General features: G+C 38.7%; 1 protein-coding gene across 17 annotated transcripts in view; it reads left to right on the top strand.

Annotated features, from left to right (window-relative positions):
* MAST4 (microtubule associated serine/threonine kinase family member 4) overlaps positions 1–27,287 on the top strand; it is a gene marked incomplete at its 5' end in the record, with an annotated part of 545,031 nt that overhangs the window by 405,123 nt on the left and 112,621 nt on the right. Inside the window, one exon of one of the 17 annotated variants that reach the window (XM_081053911.1) lies at positions 25,402–25,460. The exons of the other annotated variants lie outside the window; for them this stretch is intronic. Within the exon in view, the coding sequence (XP_080910037.1) occupies positions 25,456–25,460 (5 nt within the window). Of the gene's footprint in view, positions 1–25,401; positions 25,461–27,287 lie in introns of those variants that run through there. 17 annotated transcript variants of the gene reach the window in all.

Raw genomic sequence — 27,287 nt, 5'->3', positions numbered from 1 at the left:
CTCCCCAAACCCTTGGCAACCACCATTCCACTGTCTGTACCTATGACTTTACTCTAAGTACTTCATGTAAGTGGACTCATACAGTATTTGTTTTGCTTTTTTTCTTGAACGCGTTTCTGTTGTGATTAGCTTATTTCATTCACTCAGCATAATGTCTACAAGGTTCATTCCATAGCATGTGCCAGGATTTCCTTTCTAAAGCTGAATGATGTTCCATTGTACATTGCATATGTATACCACAATGTGCTAATCTATTCACCCATTGATGGGCATGTGAGTTGCTTCCGCCTTTTGGTTATTGTGAATAATGCTGGTATGAACATAGTTATACAAATATCTTTTCGCGGTCCTGCTTTCAATTCTTTTGGTTTTTACCCAGAAGAGAAATTGTTGGATCATACGGAAATTCTATTTTTTTAATTCTATTTTTAATTTTTTGAAGAACTGCTGTGCTGTTTTCCGGAGCAGCGGCAACATTTTACATCCCCATCAACAGTGCCCAAGAGGTCCAGTTTCTCCATCTCTTCGCCAATACTTGTTTTCTGTTGTTTTTTGTTTTTAAGTGCCATTCGAACTGGCGTGACATGATTCAAGTCTTTTATTTTCACTCATTTTGTCTTTCTTCCCTTTCTGTGACCAGTGGCGAAGACTTTTAAATGTGTTTTCCAGAAAAGGTGTAGAATCTTCATCCTAAATAATGTTTAAATACTTGCGGGGAGCGGGGGGGACAGTTGAAGATAATCCTTTTTGATGGTAAATAGATGAACTGGTTTTCTGTTTCTTAGATGTTTAATTTCTAAACTAACTGTTGGATACCTTGGAAGAAACTTGTGGTTCCACATATACTGATGATGATGAGTGAGTGAAAGAAGGGACGGGATGATGGATTTGAGAGCCCAGTACCTTAAACAATGCCTGGAACACTCTTGCATTACACACTCTTTCTTTTAGGGCTCTTCTACTTTGTTTTTTCTTTAGGGTCAGTAAAGCCATAAAGTACAATCAATGAAAGGAGCCCTGAAGTGTGACCCAGGGATCTTGTTTCTAGTCACATTTTCTTTTACTAACTAGTTGTGTGACATTGGCAGGACTTCCTCGGCCCTCCACTGTTTGTTTACCTGTTGGTTTTTCAAATCACAGATTTCATTGGCAGTCTGGTGATGACCGTGGAACACTTTCCAGAATAATGTTTTGAAATGCTAAAATAACCTGCGTGGAATTATAAAGAAAACCAGTTATATTGAAAGAGTCATTAAAACGTTTTTAAAAGTTGTGATGCCTGTGATGGTTTATTAGCACACCAGATATCAAGGGCTAGAGGTGGACCTAGGAACTGCCATAATTTTGAAATGATAATGAATATAAATGATTTTTTATTATATCTGCAGCAACTGTAACATGGTATGAAAATATATGTGATTTCTTTTGGTGACAAAACCAAAAAGGACTGCTAATACTGTGAATGTACATGGAAGAAATGATACATTTCAGTTTGTGGTGAGTGAAAACCGGCAAACAAACCAAGTTCATAGACCCAATAAGTTCTGCTCATAGACCTCTCAGGAGTCCGTGGACTCTAGTTAGGAATAGCAGGATCAGAAGCTCGCCGATGTCCCCGGCAGCTCACACACTGTGCTGCTATAGAGAAAGGCTGACCCAGATGGCCTCTCGAGTAGATCAGAACACTGACTTTGGTCCTGACATAATTAAGCAGATCTTATGCCACAAGAATGACCTTTGATTGACCTGGGAATCAAGCTGGGAGGTAAGCAGTGAGAAATGTGCTGGGTGTTCATCACTTTTAGAGTCTATAACTAGGAAAGTCTAGGAGTATGTAAAAACATACAACAACAACAACACAGTGTTGGTCATCACCCTGACCATTTGCCTTTCGAGGGACCTAACAGCCAGGGCTTGTGGGAATATGGCTGTGTCCCCTGCTCTGTGTGTAGTAAGTTGTGTCCTTTACTTACTTACATTAGAAGAGGCCTATGTCTCAGCAGCTTGCCGTCAGATCATCACCATCCCTTTGTCACAACAACATGCATTCCTCTAATTAAATAGGGCCATGAATGTAGAAAAAGCGTGTGCCGCACCTACTTGCTTACCAGGCTTGAATTGTACTGCCCAGATGGAAAGTAAGATCTTTGAAATAAAAGGAAGTTAAGGAATAGAATAATGGTGATAAAGCATTTCTCATTTACTAGTCTTAAAGTTGTTTTCTTTCCTAGGGTTTCTAAGGATATTAATGATGAAGTTCTAAGTATGTTCCGAATGAGAGGAATGGCAAGCAAAATGGATCCTAATCCTTTTAGAAAATGGAAGCCATTCCTTTTCATTACCTACCCACCACCTTCAACTTTGCATTTTTCGAGAGAATATTTTTTTTGGAAGAGAGAGAGCTATGAATGCTTTTAAATGTCACACCACTTGCCTATTACAACATCTCATCATGTTAGCTTCTCATGGATGGGGGGATTCTTTTTGTCTTTGGAGTTGCATTATAAAAGCCACCATGTTAAGCACGGTACAGACTCTTAGCCTAATAGACCTGAGAGTGGAATGAAATATTGAGATTTAATTTGTCCATCTGCTTGTGAAAGGTAATTCATGCAACCGTAAGGATGCTTTGTAAACATGGAATCATTTTCAGGTCAAAAGACCCTCTGCCAAATTAGATAGGAAGCCTGAAGCTTAGGCGGTAAGCAATTTTTCCTCCTTCAGTTGCTGCTATGGACCAATATCTTTTATTGACTTTTCAAGGGTTTGCATGCAATTTTCCATCATGGTCGTTTATGCTAATCAGAAGGAAACAGAATAATTGTAAATCATAGCCCCTTAGGCACATGTTTCCCTCCCTGTAATACTTGAGACCACAGAATTCTGTTCAAAAGAGATGAAAAAAACACAATCCATCATTTTTTAGTATCTCGTGGAGCTAATATAGATGTGGATGGCAAGGACTTCTTCCTTCTTTATCTTTGGGCTTTGCCTTATATTTTAATTGCAAATGCAAATACATGAAAATGAAACTCTGAAAAGAAATCAGATTTAAATTAGGCAGTTACCTTTATTTATGAACATCCAAATATGTTAAATGTGGATGCTAGACTAACTATAATATATCCTATTTTAATGTTTTAGATAAAGTTTTTAAACTTTATCTTCATGGGGAAGGCGTGTTTGCATAATTATTGTAAATTGTCAGAGTTATTATTCTAAGATGTAGAATGATATTTATTTTCTACATATTTAATGATACAATTCAGATAATTAGTAGAGAAGATAGCTGTTTTTTACTTTAATGTTGTACTAAGATAGATGGTTTGACTACTGTTTACATTTATTTGTAGTACAGAATTCATTGAAATATATAGTTATTACAAAAACTAAGTAAAATATATCTATCTTAGCCAGTAGTTCATACATACATAAATACATACATATGTGCTTTATTCTTATCAGAGTCCCAACTATGCTGTGGAGGGAAAGTCAACGCTAGCTGTATTCCATATCCTTGTACACACCCACAGATGAATATCATTGTGTTGTACACATAAGCGTCTGGAGGTGCCCATGGGACCTCATGGTAGAACTCCAAAGGAAACCCCATTTAGTGATGGGTTCTTAGACATGGTGCCTGGATGTGTATACAGTGGGTGCCAAAAACATGTATACACATTTTAAGAAAGGAAAAAACTGTATTAATTGTAATACTCAATATATATCAATAACCAAAGATGAATACAAGTCACATTTGACTTCTGCAATTACAAGGGGTGCTGAGAGTGGTTACCATCAGCATCCAGACACTTCTGATTACAGCGAACTACTACTTGAGCATAGATAACATCTCTTAAAATGTGCATACTTTTTTTTTTTTTGGCACCCTCGGTAGTTTTTTCTACCCATGGGACTGCATGAAAAATGGAGGAGCTTCTTTCTAGTTTTCTTTAGGTTATTCCAAATTAAAAACTTTACCTATCAGAATGAAAAGTAGAAGCTTTACATTCCCTACGAATGATAAGCCTTGTCCTCATGAGAGTTTTCAGTCCAAAAAAGGTTTGTGGATTGTCAGTGAATAGAAAGTTGGATGAGGAAGGAGTTGTTTTGCTCTTAGTCTGTTTTAAGCAATTTAGGTATGAAATATCCTTACTTCCTGGAAGCCACCCCTTGGGGTAGGATCTGTTGCTATGGCCACCTCTGAGTTTAAGAAAATATGCCTAAAGCAGGGGAGATTTCACTTGGGAGCTGTGGAGCTGTGTGCATTTCTGTTCCCATCCTCTGCATCTGTTTGTTCATGAATTCAGTAAACATTAGTTAAGCCCCTTTCTTTTGTTAGGCATTGTGCTAGGGAAGCAGTGGCAAAAGAGGGAGATAGTTTCTGCCCTTGTGAAAGCTTGCAGTTTCATGGGGAATGTGGTGGGGGTGGGCCTGGGGGCAGGAAGACAGAAAAGATTAACAGGAATTTACAACATTGTGTGTGATTAAGTGTCTGTGCTTATCTCCTCTGAGCTATGTCATGGTGTGGGGGGAATAAATAGGGTTTTGAGAAATAAAGGCTGTCAGAGAAATAAACCAGGTTGGTAGGTGAGACAGGAGTCCGTGTAAGGTGGAAGGGAATTATTCTAGGCAGAAACAAATACCTGTACACAGAGCCCTTGGAGTGAATGTTGAGGAGAGATTTGATTAGAGTGATAACTAAAGGCCTGGAATTTACTCTGTGAGCAGGAGAAACCACTGAAGGGGGTTACACAGGACAATGATGAGATCACATTTGTCCAATGGAAAAATTCCTGGCAGTTGGAGGATGAATTGGAGTTGGGCAAGGAGGAGGCCAGGATTCCAGTTAGAACAAGCTTCAATAGGCTTCCAGGTCAGAGATGGTGATGATACCAAAACCAAGTCGGTGGCTGTGAGGGTGAAGGGAGACATTGAAGAAATGGGACTCATGGAACTGGATGATCAGTTAGATGATGATACGAGGAAGGGCAAAAGAGTTTGTACCCTTTCTTCTGCTGTAGGCTGTTGGATAACAGAGCTTGTCACTGAAATTAGAGACCCAATGAGCAGGGCAGTTTGGGTAAAGATGATGATTTCAGTTTGGGACTCACTGAATTAGAGCTTCTATACGGTTGTACAGCTGACTGTTGGATACTCGGGTCTGGTACATAGGAAAGTTCCAGGTTAAGAGTCGTCCACATAAAGATTAATGAAGAGTGCCAAAGTGAGTTAGTGTTGATTATTTCTCTTCCAAGAGTATCAAGTTTTTAGAGCTGCTTAGACTCAGGACTGAATCTAATCTTTCAGACCTTCTGTGTTCCCAAGTGATACGGAGGTGGGGGAAGAGATGATTTGCACATGGTTTAAGTAGTGTTTTCTAGGTGGGACGAGCCACAGAACTGTGTACTTATCTTTCTTTCCATAGGCATGTATGGCTTCTTTCATTCTGGAGTAATGCTTGAAATTTAAGCGTTTTTGATCAGAGAAGAATCCTATAGCTACTGAAGTTTCGTGGTACTGCTGGCATTTTCCTTATAGCTGAAAGTATATTGGGGAACCTCCTGTATTTTCTTTCTTTAAGGAAAAAGAATTAAGGATGGAAAGAGATGATAGGAATTCAGTAAGACATTGGGGTTGCAAAATTTTGTGGCATAGTGTTAGTGTTTTTTGAGGGTTGGGTTTTATTTGCTTTGTCACTCTATTTTTTTTTGACAAGAACAAAAAGAATTTTCTGTTTAGAAGTCCTTTGTTGGCAGCCTGATTTCTGGGTCCACACAGAGGAAAAACGAGGTGGACAGAAAGATTAGAGTTTTAGAAGGAAAGCATATTTCGTTATATGGAGAAAAGGATAGGAGGAAAATGTGAGTTCACTTTGGTTGAGATTATAATCTGATGTTTAACTACATACCGTGTTTCCCCGAGAATAAGACCTAGCCGGACAGCCAGCTCTAATGCGTCTTTTGGAGCAAAAATTAATATAAGACCCTGTTTTATTTTACTGTAATATAAGACCGGGTCTTTAATATAATATAATGTAATGTAATGTAATATAACATAATAAATATAATATAAAACCAGGTTTTACATAATATAATGTAATATAAAATAAAATAATACCAGGTCTTATATTAATTTTTGCTCCAAAAGACGCATTAGAGCTGATGGTCCGGTTTGATCTTATTTTTGGGGAAACACGGTAGCTATCTGTGACCTTGAAAAGTTTATGCTCTGTACAAGTCTGTACAAAGTTGACCCTAATTAATCTGAAAATAAGACTCATGCATTATTTTTATACGTTTTGAATTCTTCTGAATTACATATTGCAAAGTTTCATTTAATGAAATTTTTAATTTAAATTAAAAATTTAGATATGTTTAAAGTTGAAATTTACTTTGATTTCATGATTCGATGTGAAATGTTCTGTATATTTAAGAACATCTAGAGAATTATGAATCCACATTCCAAATTGAGTATATGTTATCTAAATATTTTGTATACATGGGGATAAATGTCATTCATTCACATCCTTCACATTCCTATAGGTCTTCATTTAACAAATAATTACCAAGGACAATACACTATAAAAACTCTATAATTAATTTAGGAATTCCATGACATGATACCTCTATTCTTTATTTCTTTTGCCTTATAGTCACAGAGGCAATATTTGGTGGGTTAGGGTTGTTTTCCTTTTAAACTTTGGCTTGAACCAGGTTGGTACTCAGTGAAAGCTCTGAGGTAACCAGCTGATGGTTATTGGATAGCTGTTGTAAAATGACATATTCATCAGTTTGGTTCTTGAAGAGGTAACCATAGGCCTAGTGGCAGAAATAGATCATATGAGTGACATTTTAACTCAGGGAAAATAACAACAACAACAACAAACCTTCTCATTTCTGTAAAGTGTCATTTCAGAGCAATCCTGAGGGAAATCGGTCAGAGATCCCAGGGATATTTGGAATAAGACCTGTTTTGTATATAGTAATGAGACTGGTTTTAAACTCCTTCATTCTATTTTGTAGTTTCAAGTGGCATTAGTTTGAAACATTAAAATCAAATGAGTGTATATATTTGGAGCACCTAATGACTTGTAAATGTTCTTTGCCTCACCATGGTCTTATCCTGAGTGTTTGTGTGCCTCTCTTACTATGTCTCATTGTGTAGAGCCTTGACTGCCCCAATACCTGTATTTTTATTTAGCATCTTGGTTCAGTAGTGCATTGTGCGAAAGAGACTAAGGTCATGAGTGTTGATCACATGCCAGTCAGCTTTTACACGGAAAATTATTTTTTCTATAGCTTCAGCTGGTGCTTCAGAACTGGCTGATAATAGTTGATTACTCTTACTCGAAGTATGGATGAGGCTGCCTAACTTATTAATTATACTAGAAAAAATAAAACTGATGTCCATTGGGTGGAATCTTTCCAAACGGGGGACAGTCTTTTTTTCAATGTGAAGGGAAGCGTTTATTTTTATCTGTGGGTTATTTCCCCACTAGAGTAAAATGCATGCATTATTTCAACAGGCTCATTAATATAAGTTCTTGGTGGATAGAGATAATTGGACTTCATAAAACTTTGCCCCACCCTGGTGTCCCCTGCATAGACTGCGAAACTGAGTTCACTGGCTCCTCCAGCAGAAAGCACTAGGCATTTCGGGGAATAGATGGCAGAGGAGGGTCATCTCTTGTCATTTCTTTAACCTGATTTATTGCCTTTGAATTTTTTAATAAGGACATATTTTAAGTTCTGTCTGGGGACCGAGAGCTCTGATCATTCATGCAGTGAACTTTGAATAAGTTGGTAAGATTGGCTGGACCCTATTATCATAATGGATGGTGACTATGTGACATTTACAATGGTATGCTCCATTTGCACTAAAATAAATTAATTTGTATTTAAAAATAATTTACCAGTTTTTTTTCCCTATCAAAGCTAAAATAGAGGTTATTTGCATGCAAAGTTAAAAACTGAAAAGCTGCCTGCAGACTTCGTGAAGATTTGTTGAATATATGCTAATTATGCAACCCCATTAAACCTGATTGCATCAATCTGTTAGCTGGAGAAGGGGCAGGCAGCATTTTACTCTCATGTGCCTGCAGTCTAAGTTGTTAGATTTTCTATATGCACAAAGATTTTTACTAAGTGCATATCATGTGTGAGGCCTATTGACCTTACTACCTACTGATCTGTTTATAGGTCAGAATGGTGGTTCTCCCTGCCCAGTCAGTTTTAATTTCAGCTTCTTTCCTTAGAGAACTAATTTGTACAGCTCTTCCAGGTGGAGAATTAGATCACTGGTATCCTTTGCTGCTTATGATACATGTGGAAATGAGTCAGTGGAAAATTCATTTACTCATCGTGACCTACTTCTGTCACTTGCACTGAAGGTGTACTGATTTGTCAAAAGCCATCTGTCCCCCTTCCAGAAACTTGCCCCATTGCTACTTTAATCCCTTATCCTATAGGTTCATTTAGGATATTTACAATTACCTACATCTGTCTATCAATTATTCTGTTGTACATATAATCCACTTTACATTGAGCCCCTGGAAGCAAGGGATAGAATCTGACTTTATATAGCTCTCAGCACATCCTGACCAGTGATCACTGTTTTCTAATGAAGATTCTAGGCGTTTGAGGAGAATCCGTAATATGATAATTTTCACTAATTTAAGACAGGAAGATTTATTATGTCAGGGTTTAGTGTGACCAGATTCTTCCCTCCTCCATTTTCAGTAAAACTTTCCTTTCCTCATTTGTATTAGCTTATTCTTACAGGTTACTCATTTATTCAGCAAGGTTTAATCAAGTGTGCCTTCAGGTCAGGTACTGCAATAGGGTCACGGACAGAATAAAATAGATGCTTGCCAGGAAGGAGTTTATAAGAATAAGACCAACTTTAAACACCATTTAAACGTGAAGACGTGCAGAATATTCCACACCAAGACCAAAATCAGGATTACTTCTTACCTAACTTTGTTCCTCTCAGCATCAGCCTTGTCTGTTTTGACTGGAGGACTCACCTGCTTCACACGCCATGGATGGCAGTGTGCGAAATGGTTTACCAGAGAACCTTACGCAACTGATGACAGAATTTATTGAGAATAACAGAATTCTAAACTCCAAAAAAGTAATTGGTGTGCATCATATTGTATATTTTATGAAATACAAATACACAGACACACATATGTATGTATAGCAACCACAAACAGCACACAGTAGCTCTGATTTAGTGCTGTTCATTTCATGTTCAATATTGTATGTACCTCAAAGTATTAGGAGTTATATACCATAGTTACACATTGAACAAGGTACATTTGAGTTTAGCATTATTTAAGATAACTATTTTATTTCTTAGAATAATATAAAAAATTGTTTTGCCCTGGCCTAACCATATTTACAGCCTCGCAGATGAGGATTGAACAGTATTACGGTAAATATATAGAGGAAATAAGTTGGAAACCTCCATTTGATGAGTAGAATAGTATTCTTTTTGAAACCCATCTCATTCTTGACAGTTAACTAGTTCTTACTGTAAACAACTCATCCTTGAAAAAGAAACTCTTGCTGACTTGATATCACTTTTTAAAAAGTGGCAGCTGTTACCATTAAATTAACAAAAATTGGATTTTGTTCTCTGCTAACTGATAGAGTTGTGAGCATTACTTTATTTGGGTCTTAATTTCTATTTACTCTTTACAGATTGTTCCAGATGACACCTTTTGAGGGAGAATGTATAGAGAAAAAAATTCAGGATCAGACAGAGCATGTTTGTTGTGATAGGTTGCAGCACAGGCATGGTTTATATTCTAGAAAATGTTCTGTGCTTTTCGACCAAGAAACAGAAGCTCCTGGTCAAAATCATAATAAGTAAAGCAGCCAGTTCTGAAGTAACCGAGAGCTGATTAAGCAGAGTTCCAATGCCGGAGCAATGCTGTATGGTGCCCTATGAATTTTGTCACCTTAGAATGATCTGGGTTTTGCAATATGATAACTGATTAACTTTAACTCTACTGTGGGAAGAGAGTCTGCCTGTGTTCACTTTCTCATTACAGTTGTCACCTTTATCTTTGCTTTTGCAACCACTTTCTGTGATAAGCAAAATAAGTTCAAGTTTCAAAGGGAAGTACCAGGTTATTGTCAAATACTATGGCAGTGTGAATGTGTATCTACACACGCCATCCATCTGGAGATGCGTGTAAACAATGAGGTTTACGAACAGGTTTTTACACTGTATTCCATTTCATTATAGGTTAACCCTGTCTGTCTGTTTGGTTCTCAATGGAAGAGGCCCGTCATGGCAGCTTTTCACATCAGACCACATTTCAAACAAGAGATTAGAGCATAAGCCAGTTGGCCAGTGACTTAAGTATAAAGTGTCTTATCTGGCTTTGTGCATTCTCTTCATTTAAAACAGCTCACCTAAAAGGCTTATATCTTTTGTTGTGGCCTCATCATAAGCCACACTGGAACATTTAGAATTGTTCCTTAGAGCTTATTCAGATGTTTTCTATTAAGCTACCTTTAGGTAAGGTATTGAAAAGCGACATACCCTTTCTGAGCCCTGAACTCCTAAGGTGTTTGAAATGCTTGTTCTATGTCACCTCAAAAGCATGACATTTCTGCAACCTTTGGAAAAGGCTTAGGCAGGAAATGGATGGGGTTTGTGCCAAGTGATACTTGTGGGCATTGGGGTTGGGTGTGTGCATGGGGTAACAATGATTCCCAACAACAAGTCCCCTCCATTCACTCTGTGGTGCTGGATTCCTAAATTACGTTTCTCCCCTTTGAGTCTATAGTCACAGGTTCCATAGTGAAGACCAGGTGACTTTCCTGAAATCTCCGGCTGTGTAATAACAGATGGTTTGTTCCACATCAGTAACCCCAATACTGGGAGCTTTATGCTTTCTTAACATGTGACAGTATGATTCTACTTTAATTTGGCATTGCAGCTTCAACTTTGTAAGTTTCTACAAATTGAATGTGAGACACTTTATATTCCAACGCAATATGGTAATCACTACCCGAATATAAATTCAGTAATTAAAGCTCCAAAAGGAGTGAATCTATTTAACAATAAATGCTGGGAAAAGATGATGTCTATAGAGTTCTTTATTATTTTAGAGTAACTGGTGATGTCTACCACAATAAAAATAGTGTGCTCTGTGGGGATATTCTGCAAGCCTTCATTTCTGAGTATACTTGTGAAACTCAGAGGGTTAATTTAAACACAAAAAGCTTCCCCTGAAGGACTGCTAGTTTAGAGTGAACCATTCTTACCTGCGTTCACTTTCAGACCTCTCCTATTCCAGAGTTGCTTGTGGAGCTTTTATTGGCATTTTAAATCAAGGAGAACTTTTTCCTTTCACTTTGCTGTTTGTTGAGTTGACCAAAGTCTAGCTGTGTCTCCCCCCATCATTAATAACTACTAGGATTGGGCCAAGTCTGGCTAGGATTAGCACTACTGTGACAGACTACACAACCGGAAGCGGTCGGATTGTAATTAAGGGGCGCAAATGAGCTCTTCCATTAGCACACAGTGTGGTCAACATTCTGTGCTTTGTTTGGTTTAAATCAGGTTCTGAGGAGGGATAGGCTTTTGCTAAAATAATAAAATGACATTTTTTGGTGATTTCCTGCGAAAGACAGTTTGCTGGTATTCTGGGTTGCTCTGAGTGAGTTAGGGCTGGCTGGTACTTCCCAAGAAAGGGAGATCTGGTGTGTTGTTGTTTTGTTTTTTCTATTATAGCGGCTTTGTGTCTCTCTGTGTCTCTCTCCGCCTCTGTCTCCCTTACTTTCTCTGCCTTTCTTCCTCTCTCTCTCTCCCTCTCTTTGTCCCTCCCTCCCTCCTTTCCTCTTTATTGAGGTATGGTTGACATCTGAAATCTGTACATATTTAATGTACACAACTTGGTGAGTTGGAGATAAGTATACACCCATGAAATCATCCCCACAGCCTATGCCATACTGTAGCTGCTTGATGTAACCTTTCTGATCTGGGTATGTGACGTGGGAACCAGCAGTTGCTTCCTACTCATCTGAATTGCTCATAGTCCAAGCCGAGCTGGAATGATGAGTCCTGTCATAAACTGGTATGTGGTACTCCTGCATTTTTGTGGTGGGCATGAACATCAATAACTGGCACTTGAAAAGCAAGCATGGCTCCTGTTCTTAACTCTTTCTTGCTCACCTTTGTCCCCCAGCCACACGTATGTCCTCCACGAGGCTTGTCATCTCATACCTCTGAGAGCTCTGCTTGGGAAGGAGTGGGCACAGATCCTGGTCACTCACAGTCAGATACACAATCAGACATCTACCTCGGCCTTCTCTCCTTTCTGGAGCCCGGTCTCAGGAAAGCTCAGCCCATCTTCTGTTCTACCCCTTCCGTTCCCAACAGAAGTATCACTCAGGCTGTTTTGTCCTTAGGGAAGGGCCTGGATGTAGGCTTGCCGTTAGGCTGCCTCCTAACTTTTGCTTCAACTCCTGAAACCAGAGCCCATGAAACACCCTCTAAGGCCCAGGATCCCAGACTCTGAACACAAAGATTTCATGGAATGGGGGAAGGAAAACATACTTTTCATTCTCCTTCAGTAGAAAGAATACCAAAAATTAAGATCTCAGTAAATTATCCTGTCACAGAATACATTTGTCGCTAACTCTCTATCTACCTCCCTCCATTCCTCTTGGGAATTGTGGCTGGCGGTATTTAAAAGGCATCTGCTTTTCTTTGGAAAATGCATATTTTTCCAGACTAAGAGGTTGTAGGATGCATGATGAAAAATTTTTGAAAGCTACAGCACAAGCACAGACACATTTAGATGCCCATCTTCCCATCACTGAGAAGTAATCATAATTATTTATGTACATTTCCTTCCAATCCACTTCCTTTGCATTCTACGTATTTTAAATAGGTTTGCTATCAGGCTTTGGACTCTTGTGTTTTTCACCTCTGTCTCTGTAAGCCTTTTTGAAATAATAGCCCATCTGGTGATTGCAGCGTAGCTTATTTAACTACGTCATTCAGGGTTTTTAGGAGAATAAGAGTGATCATTTGTTCTATATCGTCCTTTGCTCTCTATCAACTCTGAGAAAGGTCAAAAAAGGCATGTGTGTATGGGGAGGATGTTGGATAGTAAATTGGCTTGGTTAGAAGCAACAACAACAAAAACTTCCACAGAGAGGAGGCAGTTAATTTTAGGTGGTTGATGAGTGATCTTAAGAAAACAGTGAGTGGGCAAGCGGAGAGATTTTGTTGGAAATTCCAGCTTTTCAGTTCTCCTGGGAAAGAGTCCTCTGTCAGCCTTAGTCCTGTGCCTCTTTGGACTCTTTCTTCCCTTAATTCTGGACTTTTTTATCATTTGATTTCAAGCTAGTGACTCAGGCAGAGCTAGGTTTTTATTGTGCTATAGATTTTTTTAAACATATATTTCATTCCGTATATAAAAAGCATTTGACGGACACAATGACCAATAAATGAACTACCCCTAAGAAAAGTGCGAACCCTATTTCTATTCCTGAATCTTATCAATTGTTTAAAGACATTTTAAAAAGATTAGGGAAGTGGTTTTCTTCGTTTTTATACAAATTGATTAACTCTTTCTCATAGATGAGTGAGAGATTAATCTTGTTGAGGTAAAGTCCTATCTTGCAAGAGGAGGTAGAAAACTAATCAAAGTTCTTTTTATAAGAGGAAGTTTTAATGGTTGAAAAATAGCTAGTCTCTGCAACAAGGCTCTGACAATAGGACCAGGAGGATTTGGGGGATAGAGTTATCGTTTATAATTAATACACTGTTAGTTCTGTGGTGTCATCTCATTGCAAGTATTTATTTTTTCAACTAGAACACAAACAGTAATTATTAGTTCTACTGGCATTTACTGTAATACAATAATTTAAAACTTATTTTATAAATGGAAGTATATGTTTTAGTTGAACAGTGTATTACAGACATATTAAATAATCTTCCTGGGACCTTCCCCAACCCCTCACTTATTATTTCCTATTTCTCAGTGATAAAATTATACCAGTTTTAAGTTATCTTTACTTTCTGTAGTTCTTATTTGAGAAAACGTTTTAACCTGACTAAGATAGGAACAATTTGCCTACCCGGATATGAAACTTTTCTTGAACAGGTGCATTTCTAATTTAGATGATTGTATGTTGAGTTACTTAATTTTATTTTGGTCGTTAGTTTTTTTTTTTTAAAAAACATGACTGCCTAGTTTATGTCAAATCGTGGGTAGACATGTTCCCCGCGCCCCTTCAAATACACAATGTCACCTAACTAAACAATGAAACTATTTAAAAGCTCAGGGAAATGTCTCCCTCCCCAGATTTCCTGATTGCAAACTCATAAGCACATTTCTTGGGTTCTGAACCAGTCCTCGCTCTGCCTGGGGCAGAGACACTCTTTAAAAAATATGAGGGGATTTTTGATGAGTAGTAAAACTGTACATCAGAAAACACAAGTTGATTTAAAACAAGAAAACTAAGTTGATGGTCGTATTGGTGGAGATAACTTTGTCTCATGGAACTGATTATCACCAGGTGCTAGTCTCCAGTTTGTACAAAGGTGACTTGATCTGTTTGCTCATCTGCCACAGGGTAACTCCTCCACTTTCTTTTAAAATTATTTTAAAATACTGAACCTTTCAGATGCAAAGTTGCTGTGTGATTTTTTTTCCTAAGTAAAATGAGAAACAATTTTTGTCATGTGAAGAACATAGCATCATATTTTTGGTGTCCTATGAGGCAGATTAGCCAATAGCACAGTGTTTTGGCCGTTACTATAGTATTGTGTGAGTTCAGAAACTTTGGTGCCCTACTGTATAGTCAGTGCAGCTAATATCCGAAGACCCAGGCAGAAAACACTCTTCGTTATGTGGGTGAACCCTACAATTTTATGATATACTGTGAATGAAAATATTATGTGACCACAAAGCTAAAGGAATGACTCACTTGGTAGCTATGGACATTTTATTTTCAAGACGGCTTAGCTGCATTTTTGTTTTCATATGTATTTTGATCTTTCAATAGGATTTAGGGTCTGTTTAGAAAAATAATAAGCAAAAGTAGCCAGTAGGAAATTTCACATTCATTTCTTTCATACTATCACTGATTCGTTTTCAGTAAGTTGAAGTATCCTAATTCTAATCTTGATATACAATTTCATTTCCTGTGAGTTACTTAGGATCCTTTTCAATATGGAAATTTTACACAGTAGGGTGCCATCTCTCTATATACCACTGAATTTCTGCTTAGAAATGTTTTCATGTGAAGGTCAAGGATTCCATAATTTAATAAACAGGAATCCAGGAACACAATGAGCAGGAACTCTCTGAGTCACTGCAGGGAATGTAGACTGCGTTTAGGTTGGATGCCTGGTGAATAGGCTGAAGAGGTGGAGTTGGTGTGTTAGTCTGGAGCTCAGGGTACTTACTAATAGGGGCCAAATCCCAGGCTAGGCACGAATGAGGTCACCTCTTTAAATACAAGGCTGGACCTATGAGAAATAGGTGGCCATGCCCATAAGAGGCAGGCAGCGATTTGAGGGGCATGAAGCCAGCATTGAACTTTTCCTTAGTAACTGACGCTTTTGTGGCACTCTAATAACTTGTCTGAACTCCCGCCATAGTTTTAATGTAATTCACACAATTCAGTAAAACCTTTTTTCTAAACACATTTTCATATATGTTCAGAAACATTTTCATCCATGTTCTCTTAGAATCTGGAAGTTCTTTGGGGAGCAAGAATCCAGAATAAAGGAATGACGGCTTGAAAGAATAAGGTGCAACAGAAGGGTCCAAGATTTGGAGTCACAAGTTTATACAACTTGTAAATATGTAGATTTTATAATTTTGAGTTTGTTTTATTTTGAGATGTATCATTTATAAATACTTCAACTTAAAAAAAAGCTTGTCTCAATAATACAGTCAATATACCTTATTATAAGCTTTAGATCTTTTGCTGGCCAAATTCACTTCCTAATAGATATGACAATGTGAGTAAGCCATTAGTCCTTTTCTCTAAAACCACTGCATAGAAAGATGTTTCACACCACAGATTTGATTACTGTGTTCTCTAATACTTCAAGGGTCAGCTATCTAGAAATAGAGAAGCAAAAATAGCTGTTTTAAAGGGGGCATAATCTAGAAACTTGGATTTAATTTTGAAATCTATTAAGAAACACTGGAACAAAAAAATCTGATTCACATGTGCTTAAACACAATTCTCTTTCCTAGCTGTGTCTGACTAGACCAGCTGGTTTGGGCAGGGTAAGGAAGCAGTGCGGGCTTGCCATGGATAATCCATGTGTTGGGTCATCTGCCTTTGGATTGTTGAGAATAATACACTGTGGAGGAGGGAATGTCCAAATCATGACATCTCACCCATCTGTCAACCATAAGGCCAAAATTACTGTGTATACTAATATATTCCAGGATAAAAAGCATGCCCCTTTGGGTAACATTGGGGTGTCTGTCCATCGAGGGCTGGCTTACTGCCTCCAAAACACCCTCACAATCTGGCGTGAAGCTTGTTAACTTGACCCACCTCCTGTATCTGACCATCAGGCTACAGGCTCAGAAATCTGGTTTGGTGAATACCCCAAAAGCAGCTCCATCTCTTAGGCATGGATCCATAGTTACCAAGCTCACTGATTTATGTGTATAATCAGAATGCTGAGATTAATTTACAAGGATAAATAGAATCATTATTGGGCTTAGTATCCTTGAAAGTTCTTATTGTCTACGTTGTAGACATTTTAAAAAAATGATTGAAAGCTCAGGCCCTGAAGGCAGACTTCCTGGGTTTGGATTCCAGTGCTACCATTTACTGGCTGTGTGATCTTAGAGAAGTTTCCGAATGTCTCAGTTCTTCATTTTCACACCTAGAAGGTATGGGTAAAAATAAGTCCTGCCTCACAGGATTGTCATGAAAATTAAACCATTGGTTGGCATGCGTTAGACAGTTAGCCAAAGTTAGCAGTTATTGTTCTTGTTATTCACATTTGGGGAGACCTCTCTATGAAGCTAATCAGAAGGTTGCTTGGGGAGTATGGTGGCAGAGCAAGGCTTTCTAAATGGCTTAAATGATTAACGGCATTGGGCAAAGATGGACTGATACACACGGTTTTAACAATTGGTCTGAAACACCGCAGTCTGTTGGCTGCAGGCCATTGCATGACCCTCCACCTTGACATTGCCCATGTGAAGCCTCTGGCCGGTGCTTGAATGGACAGTTGAACCTGTGGTTCCGTAGGTTTTGTTTTTCTATGTTTCTAAAGCCCACCAATCTTCCTTATTGTTAAATTATTTCTATAACTATGTTAATATTTGCATTTACTATTAAGCCTGGCTTCCTTAGAACCAGCCTCTTTATCTCTGGCATAATTTACTGTATTGTATTAATTTTAGAAGTTTATTCTGTGGGCAATTTTATGTTTGTTGTTCCAAGATCCTTGAGGGACAGCCTTAATGTAACATTTTAAGTCTGAAAACATATATGCATGAAAGAATGTACGCAAGAGAGAAAGACCAAAATGTTTTATTTTAACAGCTAATGTTTACGAAGGCACTTACTGTGTGCCAGGCTCTATGAGAATGTCTTTACATACATTCTCTTATTTAATCTCTCCATAGCCCTCTGAGGTAATTCATATTCTTATGCCCATACTACAGATCAGTAAATTGAGGTTCAAGGGGCTGGAATTTGAAATCAGATCTACCAATGGCATTTCATAATTGTACTACTCCCCTGAAAAACAGCCAGTTCGTGAATCTGAAACAGGACTATCTCTTCCTTTGTGGAATGCAATTATTAGACATTCACATAAGTAGTTAAATATATCTCCATTCATAGCGCGGATTTCTAACTCTGCATATGTCTCGGTTGTGGGAACCACACACACCTTCCCTTCCAGGGCCCTGTTTGCCACTATTTGGTGGTAGTGCTGCCGTGGCAGTCACGGCATCGTCTTCCAGAGTTAAAATTCTGTTGCTCAGAAATGACAAGAGCAAGGAGCATTCATTACCCACACTGAATACTGAGCAACTTGAAGGCCAGCATCTTCTGGTATTTCCCCAGCCCAACTGTCTTTAGCAACAGAATTGGTTCCTTGTGGCCAATTTCATCTTTGCAAAATGAGAGACGACTAACAAAACATCAGCGGATGCAAATGAGAATCAGAAAAGACAACTGTCAAGTTAATTACGAGGAAACATTCCTTTGACCTCTCATTTTTTTCTGTGCTTTTCACCAAGGTGGGCTGTTGTTCCTTACTCAGAGGGCTGGAAACAAATAGTGGGGTGGGAGGTACTAAGTGCTTAAGTGTGGGATGAACACACAGCTAATTTTAATATCCATTTGGCAGTTTTCCTGTTGTTTCTCCGTTTAGGAAACATTTTCTTTTGCCCATTATCACAGCTTTGACGTTCATGTCATTAACAGCATGTCCCTTTGCAAGACACTGAATTAGGCGCAGCTAGCAACCAAACATACTGAACAGAAAGAAAACGGCTTTTTGCCACAACACTTTTCCTCCCAGAAAAGAACAAAGTGGAGATCTGATGTTGGCTTTGTGTGTGTGTGTGTGTGTGTGTGTGTGTGTGTGTGTGTGTGTGTGTGTGTGTGTGTGTGTGCTTACTGTGGAGGCACATGGAACCAGGGACAGTTCACTTGTGGGCAAAGTGTGATGCCAAATCATTGTCAATTCCAAATGCTTTAGAGCTGGAAGGGTTTAAATAGTCCTGTTGTTCATTCTGGGCTTGACATAAATTTCTGTTGAGTGTCATAAAAGGAGATCCCGTGATTACCGTAGTCAGTGCCCCTCCCTTTCGTGGGCTGGGAAGTGATGGCTCCAGATGACTCTGAACCAGAAAGAAGGAACAGAGTTTTTTATTTTTATGGGTAGTCGTTAACTATGTAGCTGAATTACCCTCCGGGATTAAAATATAGCCACCAAATTAAATGTTTCTAGGTATAGCAAGTTAAACTGAGATTTAATTTTTGTGTGGAGAAGCCTGGATTGGGTCAAACAGCATGATAGAAGTTCAACTGTTATGTGATCTGGATATAAGAAACTCGTCTAATCTAGCTTTATAAAACCATTGACCATTTCTTAAAAGCAATAAAAGTAGGAGATAATAGGTACAGGAGAAAAGAGTTAATGGTAAAATTTGATTATGGTATTTCCAAAAAGGCAGATCAGGATATTAGATTTATGCTGTTGTATTTACTCTGGTTTGCCACCACTTTCTACAGCTTTTTAAAGATTTATTTCCTTATCACTGACCAACTGAGAATAATCCAATGCTGTTAAATTAACCTGATTCAAAATAATTTTTATAGTTGGACTTTGAACTTGGTTTTCTGCTACTTAGAAAAAAATATATATCCAAGTGTGACTTATCCATATTGAGTATGAAACATGGGAGTTAAAAAAAAAAATGTTTAAGACGCATGCATTCCCCCAACACACACACACACACACACACACACACACACACACATAAAATGGACATTTGGAAAAAACATTTGTTTCTATTTTGCTCATTTTCCCGTTGCTCCCCAACATGTCTGTAGACTTATTTTTGGCCCCTGACCCCAACTGCCCTGAGGACAATCTAAGGCCTGGTGTTGGTCTGGTCTCATAGGCATTTGACCCTGACCCTTTACGCAGTATTAAAATTGGGGCCGCTATATTCACCCCTTCCCCAGCTGTTTTCATTGCCACTTTGATAGCTCCACCACAGGAAGGGCCAGCCAGGTGATAACAGCTCTTTAGCCTTACAGGACAGATAGAACCATAGGTTTAAATGACTCCATACAATGTTTTTGTCCAGATCAGCCCTTGGAACACTTTCCCTAGATACAGTACATACCCTTCAACTATTAGATCAGAATTAATTACTTTAGCTTCCTAGCACTCTCTTTACACTTTCATCCCAAGTAGGAACAGTCTGAGTTATGGGTCTTTCATGTAAGGTTTGAACTGTTGTGCTCTGCCTGAGTTACCATTAATCCAGAAATCATCTCATCATTGATGCTCCTGGCCCTTAAGAGTCCTCATTCAAATAGGTGACCTGCCCTGATATTTTAGGATTCTCTGGGGTATACAGTCTTGATACCTCCTATGATGCTATGATCTGGGTTGGAGATAAATTACCCTAAAAAAAAATCACAGATATTGAGACCCTTCTCACTTTAATTACTTTTTTACTTCTAACATTTTCAGCAGTTGAGCTTACCCTGCTACTATAAATCTCTTATCATTACCAAGTCCTACTTGACTTTGGCCCTTGTGTTAGGCGCCTCTTTTAATTCCACTAATTATCCCACTGTAATTTCATTCAGAATGAACGTGTCTGTCGGTGTTCCCAGTAAGATGTTTCACACCATATATTCCACACTACAAACCTATCAGCTCTTTGTGTTTTCTCAGTTTTTTTGTGGCCTTGATCAGTGTCATAATGCCATCTTGGACAAGTTTAATCTTATATATTAGACTGTGTTTGTCCTCCAAGTTGAATTATAAACTTCCCAGATGCAGGAACCATATTTAGTCAGTCATTTAAAAATATATACTGACTGTCTAGTCAAGTCATTTGTGTTTTTTGTATTTTTCTGGGTACCCAGAGTCACTGTTCTCTATAAAGTATAATATTTGCCCTCAAGGGACTTACCCCCCTCCTAGATTATAATTTCCCTGTAGAATTCTCAGTTTACTGAATGAATGAGATACCACGGAGTGGGTGCTCTGCTTGCCAGGATCACTGTGGTATCGTATCAGCCCCCCCCCCCCCCCGTCAGTCACATGCTAACATATGACATCCGAGCGCACCATGTGAGCCACATAGAAATAGCTGTGTTGGTGTGTCTCATTTTGAAATAGTTATTGCACAAAATGCAATAACTAAGAAAAAATAGGTTTTAAAAATATTTTTGTATTAGGCAGATCACTGAGATTAAGGGCTTATTTTGGGAAGACAGATGAAATGGAAGGACAGTTTGCCATGCAGAGTATATACTATAAAGTTCTGGCACTTATTATTTATGAAAATGGGTTTCAAGGTTGATTGGGATTTTATCTCACACTTTTTAGATGGCAACAAATTTTTGTTTGTCCCTCTCTTCCAGATTCTGCCTTAGAATGCAGTTATCTGTGAGTCCGTCTTCTCTCTTCTTTTATACTTTATACGCTTTGATAATGTTGTCTTCATTTTCTCATCTCCCATAGTACTTTGTATATAGGAATAGAAGACATTCCGTAAATATTTGTTACATTGAATAGTGTCTTGCTAATATCTGTATGTTCAGCCATTTCTCTCTTCCTCTGTGAAGACAGAAAATTAGTCCAGACTTCACTACAGGCTTATCTTAATAGATTAGATTTATTGCCAAGAAGTATTGTATACAGTAATATATGTATTTCCTATTTATTTTTCTCAGAATGTTTGAAAGCTTGGAGACCTATCCCTTTCTCTAGGCATATAATTAGCCTAAATTTTCTGTTCAGAGGTGAAAATAGTATGAGCACCCATTCATTTCCATTATAATTAATGCTTTTAAAAAGGAGTTTTTCTACTAATGGAAACGTTAAGTTCAAGTATCAAGCCGATAATCTCAATAACAAGCATTCATAATTACATGCCCTGGGTAACGATAAACTAGATTATTGCATTTGTGCAAGTCTGCAAAGGCCTGAAACACTCAGGCCTGACAGTCACGACAGTATCAGCACTTCTCCAGTTTTGGGGGGCAGAAGAGCATAGAGTGGTTTAATGCTTGCATTGACTGTTGGGGCCATTTGTTTTGCATGAATTGTTATTTTTTATTAAATAAAATGCTTTATTTTAGAGTGGAATCACATGAGGTGATTGTGATTAGAGATGTATATCAACTTCCTAACTGGTCTCCCTACCTCCTCTTTTGGTTATTTCACTCTAGCAGCCAGCATGATTCTCTTCAAACAGAAGTGAGATTATGTTCAAAACCCTCCAGAGGCTTCCCTTTCCACCCAGACTCAAAACCAGTCTTCATACTTTGGCCTGCACACTGCCACAGAGCTGTGCCCTGTCCTCTTTCCCCTGCCTGTGTGTACCGCTTGCCTCTGACTCTTCATTGCTGCCACATTGGCCTGCTTGCTGTTCCCGGAGCACTCCTGCCTCAGGCCTTTGTTCTTCCTGGGTGCCCACTCCTTCATCCTTCTGATCTTACTCAGATGTCACCTCCCTAGTGAGGCCTTTCTGGACCACCTATTTAAAATTGTGATTTCCCACCTCTGCACTCCCTGTCCTACTTTCTGCATTATTTTTTTTTTCTCTGCCGATCTCTCTCACGTTATCAACACCATCACCATCTCCCATACTATAAATTGTACTAATTTACTGGGTGTATCATCTGCTTCCTCCTCTTCCAGAATGCAGTCCCCTTGAGGGCAGCAGGGATTTTGTGTTTTTTTGGACTAGTACCTAGCATGTAAATGAGGGATACAAAAGTAACTTGAATGAATTAATGAAAGCCTGGTTGCAGCCTCGACTTCATGGGCCACAGGGGAGAAACGGGCACTGCCTTAACTTTACATAAGTAACAGAGTACGTCACAGACAGAAATATTAATGCTTTGTTCTCTGCCACCTTCCAAAGAGAACTCATGCTTATCCGGCCAGCTCCCAGACGTGGCCTTGCCATGCTGTTCAGGAAAAGGCGTAGAGCTGTAGACTTGAAGAAGCCCAGAGAAAGAGTGATTTATAAAAGACAAAAATGCAATTTCTGGGGGAAGACAATAGTATGAAGACCAAAATGGAGACATGGGCAAGGCAGCCTCTGAAGGAAGGAGCAGGATTTGGGGAGAAAGTGCCAAAGAAGATTTTAAGGAAGATTTGCTTTATGTTGCTTAATATAATGTTTCTTTCAGATACAGCCTCAGAGATATTTTTCAAGGCTTATGCTGATGCACAGAGGCCTAGATATTTCATGCTGCAAAAAGGAAATAGAAATGTCCATGATACATATAATTTCAGTACATTTAGAGTTCTAAAATTTGTTTCAAATGAATAATCTAAAAAAGGAATGAATTAGACCCATATTTATGTTGCCATGGTTAATGTTGAAGGAAGAAAAGTAAGTTACAGAATATCTATAATGTATAGTGTGTGCTAAAGTATAATTTATAGAAAAGTCAAAAGCATGACTGTCAGAAACAAAATGAACATGTGTCAAAGGTTTTACGTTATTAATTAATGAGCGCAGCAGTAATATATTAAAAGAGGCTCAAAGGAGATTTTGAACACACACACACACACACACACACACACACACACACACACACACACACACATTTTCCAATCAGGAATGATAAAATGGATTTGCTAGTAGATGTTAAATGTTTGGGGTCATCTTTCCATGGAGTGGCGAGCAATGATATGTGTACCACACATAATTAATTTACGTCATTATGGACAAGAAGCATTTGCATTACTACCAGTTTTTTACAGCTTCTACCCCTACAGAATTTTTAAATAGCCTAGTCAATAGAAGGACAATGAAATATACATACCTTTACAGACCAGATAATCCCTCTGAGGGTTCACTAGGTAGCCTAACACGCCTCTGAAAGGAAAGCCATACATGTTTTGCAGAATTCCAAGTCTTTGTCAGTTTTTCCTGATATGGATATCACTAGTTGAAAATGTGAACACACTCATACACAAATATTGTTCATCGGTATACGTATATGTATGCTAAAGTACCGAAAATGGATGGGAGAACTACAGGCCAGGGTTCTTTTAGTTGCCTGGTTGGGGAGTCGAAAATGTTTATTGGTTTGAACATCAGAGGGTACATTTCTTTCTATCTCTAATATATATATATATACATCTCTAATATATATAATTAGGAACAAATATGGCAAAATGATACAGTTGGTCATTTCAGGGAGTAGGAATTACTAGATTATCCTTCTATATTTAAAAAGTTTCTTAGACTGCCCCCGCCCCAATACGTTTTACTATTTCTCTAATCTGGTCCAACTCCTTTGTTGTAAAGATATGTAAACAGAAGCCTATCTGGTTTTTAACATGTGTTCAGCCGTACCACATTGGCTAGACAATTTCTGCTTCCTGGTCTTGCCCAGTTTCCTCCATTTCAGCCTTGCTCTTTGTTTAAGGAATATTCAAACATTCAGATTCTATTAAACTATTAGGAAATCGTTAGCAGATGTTCACATCCACTAAAGTTTTGGTCTGTAATTGGTCCCCTGTGAAAATTTATCAAATTGTTCATCAAGATGAATTAATAAATTGGAGCCTAGCTTTTCAGAATTACTGAGGCTCTTCTTATACAATTCCCTGTATGATTACTGACCCTCAATCGTGGTCAGTTATATGTCATAGTGAGTGCTGACCTTTTGAGGCAGTTGTGAATGTCAGAAATTACTGCCTGTTGGGGTTTCCCCTCCTCGGCTTGTCTTACCATGGTTAGACATGATTGGTATTCATGTCTCAAAATGAACGTAATTTAACATTTCAGGTACTCAGAACAGTTGCAAAAGGCCAACGCCTGGTCTGGTGGGCCTCATAGCTTTTATAGCCATGGTAGGGGATAATTAGCAGCTTTTTCTCTCAGGAGAGATGTGACAGATCCACATATGAAATGTTGCCAGGTCCCACCAAGCCCTTCATGTGGAGTCCCGTGCATAGGGACAACCCAGCAGCAATGAAATATGGGTGCTTTGGACCAAAAGTACATTCACCACATTCACTTCCCCTCCTTCATCTCAGCAGCCATATTCCTCTTCATCCTTCACACTGAGTCTGGCCTGACTTAGATGAATTCATGATTCGTCTCTATCTTCCTAGCACATAGAAGGTGCTGCTGGCAGTAATTAGAAGATGGGGAAGCTCCTTGTGAAACTGCGTTGGTGAACCGGAATGGTGAACTCGAAGGAACACAAGTGGTACCCTGTTCGATCCTCATTTCACCAGCCTGAGCCAAAAAACTAGGCAGACCAATAAAACATTTCCTTCTGGTGGCCTCATATCACTCTAAACATTTCCACCCGAGTGCCCATCCAGCTGGACCCATCCAGCTGGAACGTTCTTAAGCAGAGTGTTCTGTCCCTCCCTGCCTTGCCTTCCAGCCCCCAGAAGCCAGCCGCCCAACTCACTCAAAGTATTGTCACTGTCTTCCCACCTTCCTGTTCCTGTCAGATCCCAGGTCCACTGTCAGCAGTATTTGTCCAGTTCTCTCTCTCTTTCCCTCCCTGCCTCCCTCCCTGCCTCCCTCCCTGCCTCCCTCCCTGCCTCCCTCCCTGCCTCCCTCCCTGCCTCCCTCCCTCTCTCTCTCTCTCTCTCTCTCTCTCTCTCTCTCTCTCTCTCTCTCTCTCTCTCTCTCTCTCTCTCTCTCTCTCTCTCGCGTCTGTTGGTGGATCTTTCCAAGAAGGAACCAAAGGAATGAGGTAAAAAGAAATGCTAACTGGCACCTGTCCTAAAGCCCTCGCCTTTGTCTGAAGTTGTATATGGCTGTCTGATCAGGCTAAATTAGATTTTGCAAGGGAAGAATCTTGACTGTGCCGTTGTGCCACCTTCCAAATTGAGAGAACAAACTGAGCATGTTATCCGCAGGCAGAATAGTTGTCTCCATGTATTGCTTCAACTGGAGATCAAGGAAGAGGAGGTGCTTTGTGGAAAGTGGATATTCCTGTATTTGGCTTTCAGATTGAGCCTGGGTAGGGTGAATGGCTTCCATTTCTTCTTAATGAAGTGGAAAGAAAGCATTGTGGGCTGGGTAGCTGAAACTTGAGTTCATAACTGTTCTTCAGTTTCATTTTGGAATTATATGCCTTTGTTCCAAAGGCTGAAAGTGGGATAACTCTACAAGCTCAAATGCTTAGATGAGGATACATTTTAAACAAGTTAGGAGGTTTCTGCTACTGTAGAAGTGATGTTCCTGTTTTACTGGTAGGACGTCACCTGTTTTTTCTCTGGGTGACACTGCCTGAGAAAAAGCAAGGCTGAATCGACTTAGTGATGCTGGTGAGAGAGAAGGGACCTTGGTTTTGCCCAAGTGGTGATGTTTTCACTATTTTATCGCTTTATGGATCAAATGAGTGTGGTGTGGTCACCAGCACCTGAGGAGCGTCTCACAAGAAGCGTCTCATAAGAAGCTTATGGATGCCATAAGCTTCTCCTTTCATCAGCAGAAAGAAGTGTGATACCTGGATGAATAAATAATGACAACAAAGGTCAGCTCAGCATTTTGCACCAATGTCATTATGAACATGGGTGGTGCCAAGTGCTGAGGCAGTCTAGCTAGTAAATACTCACAGGTCCTGTCCACTCAGAGTTTTCTCATTGTGGCATTAAATGTAGATTTTAAATCATTTGTTGGGAATCAGGTACCCAGAGCAGTAAGATTATGTGACTCTCAGAAATATCAGATGCAAGTAATGTGGAGATTGAATGACTTCCCCTCCCCCCAAACCTTGGAAAGTTATCTTCAGAATATTTTAGTAGGGATCCCAGAATTTTAAAAGTGTTTCTCTATCAGGATTAAAATACAATATAAGAATGCCCCTTTACTCTTAAGAATGTTAGCAGTAAATAAATTCATTTGTGAGGCCAAGACCCCAGTTCATGAGTGTAGAGATTATGTGTACACATGGAAAGCTCTGTCTTGACCTGTATTTTATAAAGTCTGCTTTTGCCATACTGAGGTGCATTTCACATTTAAAATCTTCCTGTTTGATTGTTGAGAGATTGAGGAAAGCTCCAAGTCTGTTACAATTTTAATACTGCCTAGCTTCATGCTGAAGATCCGTGTAGAGGTTAGAGAGGACACTTTAAGCTTTGATCATTCATAGCATTTGTCAATGAAATACTCATTCGATTATTTAAGGTTTTGAGTAACACATTACCAGTACCAGGAAATGTTGTAAACTGTTTAAATTCTAAAACAATTTTTTTTAACTTCTGTTAACTTATCATGTATTCATGAATGAAGAATCCTGCTTTTTCCACTCTAAATTGCATTCATAGTCATCTATTTATAAATATTACACATCTTTATAGAGAGAAGGCAAACACAGGATGAATGTAATATAAACATTTTTTCATATTTTTATATTTTATATTTTTATATTGATCAAACAAGTATTTTTCAGGTTTCATGTAGATATTTCTTTTTGAGTTTTTTTTGAACCACATTTTAGAAATCAATCCTTTTTACCCTTTTTGGGTAGACTTTTAAGTAACTGATAAAATTGTGAGAATTTTTTTGTGTTTTT

Source organism: Rhinolophus hipposideros, assembly GCF_964194185.1.
Source record: "Rhinolophus hipposideros genome assembly, chromosome: 7".
NCBI lineage: Eukaryota > Metazoa > Chordata > Mammalia > Chiroptera > Rhinolophidae > Rhinolophus > Rhinolophus hipposideros.
This window is presented reverse-complemented; position numbering and strand designations above follow the sequence as displayed.